The sequence below is a fragment of the Mustela lutreola genome, chromosome 13, assembly GCF_030435805.1.
Source record: "Mustela lutreola isolate mMusLut2 chromosome 13, mMusLut2.pri, whole genome shotgun sequence".
NCBI lineage: Eukaryota > Metazoa > Chordata > Mammalia > Carnivora > Mustelidae > Mustela > Mustela lutreola.
In genome coordinates, this window is record NC_081302.1 from 74351462 (window position 1) to 74364374 (window position 12913).

The following is a 12913-nucleotide window of genomic DNA, read 5'->3' on the forward strand; positions in this document are numbered from 1 at the left end:
AGTGAGATTGTAATTCTTTGATAGTGCTGGCTGTGTGTGACAGTTTAGTTCCAACTTCTTTGATTGGTATGGGGCTAAGGCCTTGTCTCAGTTCTTCCCGTGTGGTCATTAAATCTCAAGCCTTTAGGGGTGTGAGGCCTGGAAATCCCAAAGGACTGCCATGCCATCAGCGTTCTTTTATTTATTTTTTGGCCATTAGGTATTTCTCTTACCCTCTGGTAAGCTTACCTATGTATATAGAAGGGTATTTGTTACATTTTATCCAGAATTCCTATAATATTTCTATTATCATAAGTTCTGGAAGGTCTTATCTTACAGTTTGTTGGCTTTGAGGACTCCTGTTTCTAGCTTAGTGAGGAACTCCTCAGCAAGGCTTTAGTTGTAGGGTTTATGTGTGGACAGAAGGGGTTGTCCAGTATAATATGGATATGTTTTTAGCTAAATTTTAAGCTTCTTGGATGCAGGGGCTATCTCATTTGTTCTTGTGTCTGTGTGTTTTCAGAATAAGAATAATCTTAGAACTTGAGGGAAGCCTGGATGGCTCAGTTGGTTAAGGGTCCGCTTTCGGCTCAGGTCATGATCTCTGGGTTCTGGGTGTGAGTCCTGGATCGGGGTCCCTGCTCTGTGGGGAGTCTGTTGCTTCGTCTGCCTCTGCTGCTCCCCCTGCATGTGTTTTCTTTTTCTCTCTCTTTCTGAAAAATAAATAAATAAAATCTTAAAAAAAAAAAGAAGGAATAATCTTAGAACTTGACTATATGCTAGACAAAGAACTATGAGATATGAAAAGTTCAACTTTTTTTTAAAAGATTTTATTTATTTATTTAACAGAGAGCAAGATCACAAGTAGGCAGAGAGGCAGGCAGAGAGAGGAGGAAGCAGGCTCCCCACCGAGCAGGGGGCCCGATGTGGGGCTTGATCCCAGACCCTGGGATCATGACCTGAGCCAAAGGCAGAGGCTTTAACCCACTGAGCCGCCCAGGTGCCCTCAACTGGTATTTTAATATTTGTAGAAGTTGTGTGGCCCTTATAGCCTATAGGAATGCCATTGTCTATTCTAGTTTTAAGGTCTTTAGAGTTAGGCAGAAAATATTTTATGGTTTTCAAGTTAAAAGTCTTTAGAGTTACATGGAAAACACAAGGCTTGTCTATCTTTAGATAAAGAAGAGCAGATTACAATCAAGTAATTAACCTTCCTGAGAGTGATGGAATTCTACCATTAGACTAATGACTTAGTAATTTTATCATCCCCACTCCCCTGCCTTTGAAGTGGCTAGCAGCTTTAAATAAGGATTAGTGTATCCCATCAAAATTGCTGACAGTTTCATTATTATATCTGGTTGTGGATAATACCAATATGTTAAGACGGCAACCCCCATGATATTAAATGGGATTGTATAATATCTGGTGTGAGAATGTCCGTAGCTCCAGATCTCACACCAGCTGAAATTTCTGGTTAAATGTTACTTTGGTTAACTTGGATAATTGTCTTCTGTAGTGGCTAAGCATCTTTCAACTCCAGGAAGATTTAGAACCAAGAATATAATGTCTTAAGAGAATCAAAGTTGCAATAATAATATTTTCCTGTTAAGGAATATGTGTATATTTGTTGTGGCTAGTGAGGATGATAAGAATGCAATTCCAATTTAGAACGTATTATGGAATAATGGAGATCTGTGATTTTTTTTGTTGTTGTTACCTAATTTATGTTAAGTACTTTTGGGAAGTGTTAGGAGAAGTTTAGGCTTATCTTACTTGTAAGGCCAATTTACTAGGTTTATAAAAGTACTTATATGTAAATTAATATGCTTTATTGAGTAAGACAGTTGAGGAACTAAGAAGAAAATAAAATATATTACATTTATAAATGTAGGTAAAAATTTTGGTGGCATTTAATTAACCAGGTATGAAATGATATTAAACATTATGCAAAAGCACCTTAAAAATGGCTTCTGCCACTTTTGTGCATAGGAAAAGTTTTATAAGCTGTATTTAAAAGTTTTAAGAAATAACTGAATTTTTCCATTTTTTAAAAACTTTAACAAGTTGAATTATTTAAAAATCAAAGTAAGTTTCTAAAGAGTACAGAAATTACACTTGTACAGAAAATACAAAACAACTCATATCAGCATGACCTATAGCATTCAATGTATTTCTGGATGTGATTATTTGTTAGATAATGAGGGAAGATTTAATGTGGACTTCATACTGGGTAGCATACAGTCTTGCATTCATTAAGATTTCAGGTATTTATTGAAAAAAATCAGTATTTTGAACAGACTTCTGGATATATCATAATAAAATATTTGTTTTTAGTCTGATCACAAAAAACTAAAATTTCTAAAGTTCTTTTTTAGAACTAGAACTTATCATTAAAGGTTAGCTTCTGTGAAGTCTCTTGATTTATGGAGAAGATGTCCTATTCAGTAGGGGAAGGTGAGTCCTGTCACTAAATGCTTCTGGGTTAATTAATATTTATGGGGGGTCCTGACCCCTCCTACCTCACACCATATAGAAAAATGAATTTGAAATAGAGCATTACTGGGGCGCCTGGGTGGCTCAGTGGGTTAAGCCGCTGCCTTCGGCTCAGGTCATGATCTCGGGGTCCTGGGATCGAGTCCCACATCGGGCTCTCTGCTCAGCAGGGAGCCTGCTTCCCTGTCTCTCTCTCTGCCTGCCTCTCTGTCTACTGTGATCTCTCTCTGTCAAATAAATAAATAAATAAATAATCTTAAAAAAAAAAAAAAAGAAATAGAGCATTACCTAAAATGTAAAAGGTAGTAAGGATGTGTTTCCAGAAGAAAACATGGAAGGATATTATCATGATCTGGGGGTAGCAAAAGTTTATTGAACTGGACACTAGGGTGTTAAATACAAAAGACTGATAAATCAGAATTCTAAAACTATGAACTTCTCTTCATGAGGGGACACACCATTAAGAGAGTGAAAAGGCAAGCCATATACTAGGAGAAGATATTTGCAATGCATATATCTGACAAAGGCCTTGTATCTAAAATATATAAAGAATGACAGTCAATAAGAAAAGCCAGACAACTGATTGAAAAAAAAAAAAAAAAAGAAGTGGACTAGGGACTGGAAAGTTACTCTGCAAAAGACCATGTTTATGTGGCCAATAAGTATTGTTGAGAAGGTGCCCAACATCCATAGTCATTCAGGAAAGACAGAGTACAGGAACAGTGAGATACCAGTACATCCCCATCAACATGGCTAGGATGGAGCAACTGGTACTCCCATACACTGTGGATGCGAGTGTGGAATGGCATCACCACTTTGGAAAACTGTGTGGCTATATTTACTAAAGCTAATCTTACATATACCCTGTGATCCAGCAATTCTATTCCTGAGTACATAAGTCCAAAGAAATGAATGCTTATGTTTACCATGAACATAATCCCCATATTCATATAAGCTTTAATAATACCTTCAAATGGAAAGCAGCTCAAATGCTCATCAATGGTAGAATAGATAAGATGTCATTATATTTAAACGATAGACTACTGCCTGTCATTGAAGAAAGATAAACTCATGCTACATGCAGGAACATGGATGAATTTCATAGGTCATGTTGAAAGAAAGAAACCAAGTACAAAGTATGTACTGTAGGATTCCATTTTTTCTGAAATTGAAATAGGCAAACCTAATATATGATAATGTCAGAATAGTGTTGACCTTACTGGCTGATACTGGCTAAGAGGAACCATGAAAAAGCTTTCAGGGTTATTGGGAAATGTTCTATGTCTTTATCTACAGGTGGTTATATGGTATTAAAACTTACTGAGTTGTGTAATATATGTACATTTTACTAAATATATCTTGTTATATCAGTGAAAAATAGATTTACAAATTTTATGAAGTGTTGTCATCCATCTACAAAGGAAGAACGTGAGGCTTATAGATGTTAAGTGACAGGCTTATATAATCAGTAATTGGTGGACCTGGGAGTAAAAAGGCATCCAGGTTTTTGGATTGTAAGTCTAATGCTGACCTCAGATCACCATGCTGTTCTATGTGAAGGTAGGAATTGTGTTTGCAGTGTTTTTATGTCAATATAACATCCAGCACAGTTCCTATACTTATTATTAGGTAAATAATAACTTTACTGATTTGAAAATATAGCAATCATGTATTTGATGAGAGTGCACATTAAAATTCTTAATCATTAATGTTTAACTTCAAATCCTAGGTCCTCTCATTTCTATTTAAGCTTTGTTTTTTGCCTCTTGATTTCTTAACAAATAACTTCTCTTAGACTCAGAAGTCTCATATATTTACTCCCAAGTTCTTACAGCAAAAGTATTAAGAACTAATTGGAGCTTATGTTTTTTTATTTTTTTATTAGACAGGGAAAGACATGTTTCTCTGTTTATTTAATCCTGGAGTTGTAGGTTATAGATTAATATAATAGCAAAATAAGATTTTTTGTTCTCTCTTTTCCAGAAGTTAACTTCCAGCAATCTGGCTTATGTTCTTGGACATACCGAGGACGTGTTCTAAATTACTTACATAGAATTCTAACAATGTATAAACAAAAAAAGGAGAATAATCATTAAACAGAATGCTAGAAGAAATAGAGCTCATTAGATAGGAATCTTAAGAAGGAGCCTATATAAAAATTGGAGAAAATTGTGTTAGTGTCTTAACATGGTGTGGAATGAAGGGCCTCTTTGAACGAGGTTTTTTCCCCTTTGATTTCTGGTTTGAAATTTGATTTTTGATTTCACAGGAGTGGTGCTATAATACAGATAGTTCTCTCTCTGTTGCCTGATGTTTTATGCAGATTTGCCAGGCAGTAATCCAGTAGGTCAACTAAGGATGGAGACTCTGAGCCCATGTCACTAGGACATGTGTATTTCTGGAACATGCCAAAAACTTTGTAGAATTCTGTAATTCCACTTTTTTTTTTTCCTTAAGATTTTTATTTATTTGTTTGACAGAGACACAGGCAGAGAGGGAACACGGCAGAGCCGGTGGGAGAGGGAGAAGCAGGTTTCCCACAGAGCAGGGAGCCTGATGGCGGGGCTGGCTCCCAGGGCCTTGGGACCATGACCTGAGCTGAAGGCAGATGCTTAAGGACTGAGCCACCCAGATGCCCATGTAATTTCACTTTTTAGGTGCTCAGATCTTTTACTTAGTGTTGTTGTGGTGTAATCACATTTAAAGTTTTATTAACTGCTGAGTAGATAATGTGAATAATTAAAATTTATGTAAGGAATCACACAATGCAGTAGATTCTATGTACCTACCAAAGAGTGTAAGATAAAGAACTGTACTCCTACCTCTGAAGACCCTTTATGAGATTTTCTGCATCCTGTTCCACTCTCAGAGTAAGACACTGTGCTGAACTTGGGATTTATTGTTTCCTTGCCTCTCTTTACTTTTAGTACATATATTTGTGTCCCCAAATGGTATCTTATGTTGCTTACTCTGTATCCTTTGAACTTACTTCTTCATTTAATACTAGGGTCCGGAGATTCATCTGTTGTTCCATGTAGCTATAAGTCATGTTTGCATGTATATTGTATCCATTATGGGAATATATAATAATTTATGTATCTGTTCTGATACTGGACTTTGGGTTATTTTCAGGTACTGGCTATTATAAGCAGTGCTGATAAGAACATTTACATAGAATAGTGATAATTAATATGGCTTAGAAAGGGGCAAATACTGGATTTTGGAGGAAATTAGGATAGAAAAAGGCCTATTTCTTCCCATTCCTAGAGGGAAATAGTGGAGAACTGGGCACAGTATAGATCACCCAGTGTTTGATCTGTGTATCTCCCAGCTGTTTTCTGCATTTGGAATACTGGGAGCTAGTACAGTGTCAGCTAGTACAGTGTCATCTTCTCTTTGACCTTCAGGGCAGAGGTTGATGAGGCTGTGTAACCTTACTGATGTCTCTCTCTTTCAAAAGAGGCCAGTAAAAGAAGCCGTGAGACTTATTTTTTTACCCAGCCTGGAAGCTGTCAGTGAGTCCTTAAATTGAAGCATGACATTGTGCAGTGACGCGCTAATGGGGGAAGTACAGAGCAGAATCAAGGATGTCCTTTGGGAAGTTGACAGAGTCTGTTACAAATACAATGTCAACCTGCAGCGAGATGGAACTGAAGACTCACAGAGTAGGCACACTTTCGTGAGATGTGCGACCTGCCACTAGGCACACCTGGCTTCTGGAGCAATGCAGAGCATTTATGAGCCTGTCAGAATGTTGAGTGGCAGGACAAGGGCAGCAGCAGCAAGCACTTGGAATGCCACCAGTGCAAGAGATTTGAAATAATAATTCTCCCAGCACCGCTTTCCTGAACCGGATGCATGTGCAAAATGGACTACAGTGGAACTCGAAGTAACTGTCAAAAAGCAGGCCTGGGCGGGGAGAGCACAAGCTGAGGCGGCCGAAGAGGCATTTTGGGATTCTCCACCCTTCTGCCCTAAGCAGTGAGGCCTAGGGGGACAAGCATGCAGCTGGAAGGGATGGGGTTGCTGTCAGGGAGCAGAAGCTTCAGGCCTGCAGTGTAGCTAGAAAGCAGGCCCACAGACAATGACAGAGTATTTGAATAGCAGGCACAGCTGCTAACAGAAGGGTAAACTTGACGTGTGTTCTGCGTGGTGGAGATTGTTGCTCTCATTTTATTGTCTTTGGATCTTACCGGTGGGTCTGATTCAGGAAAGTCATGTATGCCTGCCCAAATATATAAAAATAAAAGTAAAGTTCTGCTCTACTACTTTACACACCTTCATCAAAATGTAATAGAAGTTCAGTTGAAAAATAGTGGTTGAAGTGAAATAGTAGGATCAGAGCATGTACCATTTTTGTTTTTGTTTTTTTAAATCAGTCTCATCACATTTTTATTTTATTGGCAGATGCTTAAGAGACTAATCATGCACTAGAATTAATACCAAGATAATAACTTTATATTTGAAAATGCCTTGTAGCCATTGTACTATATACTCTTCTCCAGTTCCTTTTCTGTGATTTTTTTCACAAGATTGCTTATTCATCTTGGTCTCCTCCCAGGGCCTAGCAAACTAGTGGCCATATACCTCCTGATAGGTGGTCAGTAAATGTTTAGCTGGACTGAACTCCAAGAGCTCCAATGTTGGCGTGTAATAACCTAGTAGACATCCAGTTTTCACCAGCTTCCCTTACCCTTAGCCGTTTCATGTAGTGGTCTAATTCCAACAGGCTGAAGATCCTTTACTAGACCTGCAGTATGTCTGCGGTCTTTCACCTTTGTGGCCTTGAGTTTGCATCCTTCCTGGCTTTTCATCTTCTTTTCCTGTTTAGCTGGATTCTGAGTTACATACAGGTGTCACTTCTGCTATCAGGAAGAGAGACTCCATGATGAGTTAGATGAATTAAAAGCATGGAGTTGGAAAGGGATAATAATAGGTATGGCATATGGGTAAAAAAAGGTCTATGTGTATGGGATCTGAAGGGCTAAAGATATAAAGGCAGAACGGTAGAGAGAGTAAAAATAGGAAAACAGAGGCAGAGACAGTCCAAGGAAGAACAAAGATTAGGCCCAGAGCATAAAGTGTCCCCCCACCCCCACCAAATACCCAAAGCGAGACCTGAAGTACTGTGCTCAGAAATCTCAGAATTTTGCTTTTAACATATTTCATATTACATGAAATAAAATGTACCACTTTGTGTACATTGTGTACATTGTTACATTTATGTATTGTAACTTTTAAAAAATTGAGTTATATTTGGCATACAACATTTTATTAGTTTCAGGTATACAGCATGATGATTCAGGGTTTTTATATATTGTGAAAACCACCACAAATCTAGTTAATATCCTTCACTATACATAGTTCTCAAAGTTCTTAAATCACATGCACATGCACATATATAATTTGAATGATCCTGTGATTTTTTATTTTTGACACCATCAAAGCATGAAGAACATTTTCACACATAAATTCATTTGTATATAGCAAGATTTCATTGTTTAGCCCTACTGCTTACAATTTGATGACTGAAATGTTGGATTTTCCAATACAGAAGCAGAGGAAATAATTTTGATTATAAATAAATTAGTAAACTATGCAGATAGATGTATTTTGAATTCTTGTCCTTTCAGCTTTTAATGCTTTTGTAAAAACTGAAGTGTAGTTGACATTTAATATTATTTTCAAAAGCTTTTTTTTTTTAGTTAATTTTGGCCTAGGACAGTAATGAATAAGTAATTTGGCTTTCCATTATACTCTATTAGATGGAAATAGTCTGTATTGCCCTCTATTGGTGATTAGTAGTTATTTTTGACAAAGTAATTGCTGTTATACATATTTATATGTGTTTAAAAATTTTGTGAACTGGTATATTTTACAGAAGAGCACTTTTTTTTTTTTTTTTTTGAAAAATACTTCTAAAAACTGACCTAATAGTTGTAGCCATGAATTGGCAAAAGGGGAACCACTGACATTTGGGGCTTCTTGATTTAATAGTTCTGTTGACTAAAGTGTTTGAAATACTTTTGCCTTTGATTAATTTTCATTTTAATTTTTTCTTGTCAGAGCTCCACCTCAGATAAGGCGTCCCAATCGAGAAGTAAGACCTCTGAGGAAAGAAATGCCGGGAGTAGGAGCCCGGGGACCTGTAGGCCGAGCACATCCTATATCCAAGGGTGAAAAACCCTCTACAAGTAGAGACAAAGATTGTAGAGCAAGAGGAAGAGATGATAAGGCAAGACTTTCTTTGTTAACTCATTCCCTTGAAGCCCATGACTTTTGGTGCATATTATAATTTCTTTTGGCTTTTCAGAGTACCCCTCTTTTGACATGGAAGATATTAAAAAATCTACCTGCCTCAAAAACCTAGGCAGTCTTTGCATTTTGAAGGCCATTCTGCAATGCTGATAACCTCAGAAGTACATTTAGAAAAACAAACACACAGATCTTTAGTAAAATGGATCTTGGAAAGAAATATTCAAAATAGTTTTAAAACAAAATATATTTTAACAAGTATTCTAAATTAAAATGAGCAATAAATGAAAAATATTGTAGGGGAAATTCTTCCAAGGGTATAGATTTTTTTTTTCTCTTAATGAGAGAATTTTCCTTGGTTGGGGTTCACTGTGTACATTTACTTTATTTGGAAAATTGATAGATGAATGAACATAGTGCTAGGTGGAAATTCTGTCCTGCCCTTAAAATGGACTTTAGATAATCTTACAGAGGAGGGAGCCAGCCGGGATGACCAGACCCATCTTTTAGCCTTAATTTTAGTGAAAAGACAAAATTAGATGTTTAGTGATAGCATTTCCCGTTTTCATTGTGACCATCATATATGGATGATGATAATTATTGAATTGCCACCAAGAAGTTTTAAATTTTCCTAGCCAGAGGTTCAGGATATGTCCTCATGTTGATGCCATGACATTTATAATGAAAATATAACAACACTAATAGCAAGTTGTTATCCAAAATTAGACACTATGTTTGAATATTTTTGCCCTGTATAATTCCAGTCATTAGATCAGGACTCTGCATAGACCACCTTCCTCGGCCTTGTGCATATTTAATCTTTGGTAGAATAAAAGTGGTGTTTTTTGAGTATTTCTATTCATGAGCTAGATTCAAAGGTAGATTCTACTTCTTTTGATTCTACTTTTTTTTTTTGTAATTTGCCAGAGCTATTATACCATAAAGCAGTGAGTGATTCCATCTTTGATACTTGTTGGGATTCGTGAGGGGGCACTAATGAATGAATGAATGATTCCTGCTGGTGAAATTGAACTGGTTTTCTACCATTATCAAAACCCACCGAATAGATACTTAAAAATCTCTACCTTATGTCTCATCTTTGTTTCTTCCCTTGTTCTTCATTTTTGTCAGCTGACCTTGGTTTGCATTTTAAAGCATAAAGTAGGGGCTGAAGTTCAGCGCTTACTCTGCTGGTAGCTTTTAAGGTAAATTTTAGAACAGGGTGGGGAACTTTTAGTCTTTACCTTAATTTAACATAACACAATAGAATAATCTTGGTCATGGTTTATTGGATGCTTCCCTGCTAAGCACCATTCGGAGTGATTAGACAGTAATTTGGGAACAGTCCCATGAAGTAGGTAGGTAGTCATCTTATAAATGAAGAAACAGAGGTAGAGAGCTGAAGTACCTGGCCCAAGGTCAGAGAGTAAGGGATGGAGCTTGAAATGGAATATGAATTTGTGCCCAGATCTTTTCTCTCTTTATTTTAGGGTTTTTTTTCATATTATGTAGTTAACCCTGCCAAACTAGATTAAAAATATGGATTGGATTAGAAAGGAGTCCCAGAACAATTAACTAAATGTTGAGTGATTCGTAAGCAAAGAACAAAGCAATGAGGCAGCATTTGTTGAATGTCACATTTTTCTGGAGATTGCAAATTGTCTCTTAAAAAGTTCCAAGTAATTTTCTAACTCTTATTCTTTCGTTGACATCTAAGTACTGAGAATGTCACTGGAAAGTAAGTCCTTTATTTGAGAAAAAAAAACAAAACAAAAAAAACAAAACCAAGTCTGCAGTTGTTTGAAGATAAAAGATGTTTTCTGAGTCACTCTGGACACAAAAGGGACTACAATTTAGAAAAACAAACTCATGCAAAGTTTATTAGATTTTGAAAAGTATACTTGGTTGAGTTATTATTGTTGTAAGCACTCAAATGCCCGTTAGAATACTAGTGTCCTTAAAATTCACTGAAGGCTGTGATAGGGTTTGAGGGGGTTTAGGTGAAACTGCTAGATATCCATGGCCTTTGAATAATAATTTGAAAATGAGAACCTTGTATTGGCAGGGTCCTCAGAGATATTGTAGTCCCTGTTGTGTTTTAAAAATTAGTTTTGTGTATTGCAACCACCTTAAAAAAAAATAAAAAGAATAGACTAGAAAATTCAGAATGCTCTAGTGATAGTAAGGACACTTATTTTGAGAAAAAAAAATACTGAGTTATATGAATATATATAAAAAACTAAATCATAATTATATTAGTATATAGTAGCTCATCTCAAGTGAATTTATTATATTGTGTCCTGGTCAAATGTTTGAAAATTGCTGCTGTATTCAAACCGCTTAACTTTATAGGTGTAAAAAAAAAAAAAAAGTAAGGACAGGAGAAATTACATATCTTGCCCAAGAGTCTCAGTATCTTTGGATTTTTAAATTTAGTGTTGCAAACTATGTGATGGGGCCACTAATAATAGCAGTAGCAGATGTTACTCGTTCTTGAGTACACTTAACCTGTACTAGCCCCATTTTGAAGTCATGTATGTATATTGGCTTATTTAATTTCTATAAATTCCTGTGGCCTCAACAGTATTTTCCCTGTTCTGCGTTTGAAGAAATTGAGGCACAGAGTCATACACAAGTAGGTGGGGGAACTAGGAGTTAAATTCTTTAACACCTGAGCTTTTAACCAGTATGCTATATAGTCTCTTATTTGAAAATGCATACTATCTTATTTTAATGCATCATGAATACCTGTTTCTTCTAAGAGTTCCAGTTCATTTTCTGGGAGTGATTAAATCTTTTCTCCCCTCTTCTTTTTTTTTTTTTTTTTTTTTTAACTGTTGACAAGCTTCGGGTGGGTCCAAGCTTAAAAATAGTGTTTTTCAATAAGTAACAACCACTTCGTATAGTGATCTGTTGTTCAACTCTTACCGTTTTTCTCTCTCTGAGGTTTACAGAGTCATCAAAAAGCCAGTTTGTTACCTTATTTACTTAACACACCTTTATTATGTGCATACTTAGTGTTAGTCAGACTTGCTGGTACAGGGAACATAGACTTCAAAAAAATGTGATTCTAGCTTCATGTTGGTTATTTTCTTATTGATGAGTGGAGTGAGATAAATCAATTGACTTTGCTGTGTTTTTCAGTCTTATTTGAATGTACCTGAGAAAATATGATGTATTACTATTTAAGCCTCTAGTCAGTATAGAAATACACATAGAAATAACAAATGTATTTTTTTATATTGAAAAAGGATGGTCTAAAAATAAAAAAAAAATACTAGGTAGCAGAGGAAATGTTTCTGTGTTACCACCAAAAATAAATTTAATTCCTAAAACTCTGATTCTCAAGTATTTTTAAGACTATGACTTCATGGTTAATTAACTCTTGGCGAAATGAGCAGTGCTTCTATTACAGTCTCATGATTAAAGCTACATATGCTTTTAAATAGAATTCAGATTAAAGGATGGTAAATTATATTAATAGAATTGACTTAAAGTTATTAAACTTAAAGGACTTCATTTCATTGAATTGCATGTAACAAATGGCTCTTATTGAATACTTTGCTTCTCATCACTGAGTTAAGTCTAGGGATGTCTGATGTGAAGAGATGTTGTAAACTGGATTGAGAACTGTTAAGTGATTATACAAATGAACAGTGACTTCAGAAAAATTTTTCTTTTTCTTATGAAGAAATGGATACTGTCTTATGGGGTCTATTTAATGAATAATGATCATCTAATTAGCAGTGTATTGTTAAATGTTCAATAACTAGTTTTCTGAAAAAATGTGTATATACACATTCACACATTTATTGTAAATCTGACTGACATAAAGGATGTTTAGCACATAATTTACAAATAATTAAATATATAGTACTCTTTACTGTAAATTCTGTAGAGTGAATGGACTCTCACAGGATGCCTTTGCTGACTTTTGCTCAGCTCTTTTTATCTGTAGCCAACCTATGGTGGTTGCAGTTAACAAATGAATAAAAATGTAGTTCTGACAAGAATGTTGGTCGGTATTATTTTTTTTCTGTTAATGAGTAAGATGAAAGTAAAACAGTAGAAATACATGTTGGTAGTTCACTCATTCACTGATTATTTGGGCAACTTTGATGAAACAGTTAATAGTTTTCAAATAATGGAAAAATATTTCATTAATTTTTATGCTGTTTACAATGTA

General features: G+C 35.7%; 1 protein-coding gene across 5 annotated transcripts in view; it reads left to right on the top strand.

Moving 5' to 3' along the window:
• Nucleotides 1-12913, top strand: part of KATNAL1 (katanin catalytic subunit A1 like 1) — an 86326-nt gene that overhangs the window by 36392 nt on the left and 37021 nt on the right. For all 5 annotated transcript variants that reach the window (XM_059143669.1, XM_059143671.1, XM_059143672.1 and 2 more), the window contains exon 4: nt 8539-8707. In XM_059143669.1, the coding sequence (XP_058999652.1) occupies nt 8539-8707 (169 nt within the window). The remainder of the gene's footprint in view (nt 1-8538; nt 8708-12913) is intronic.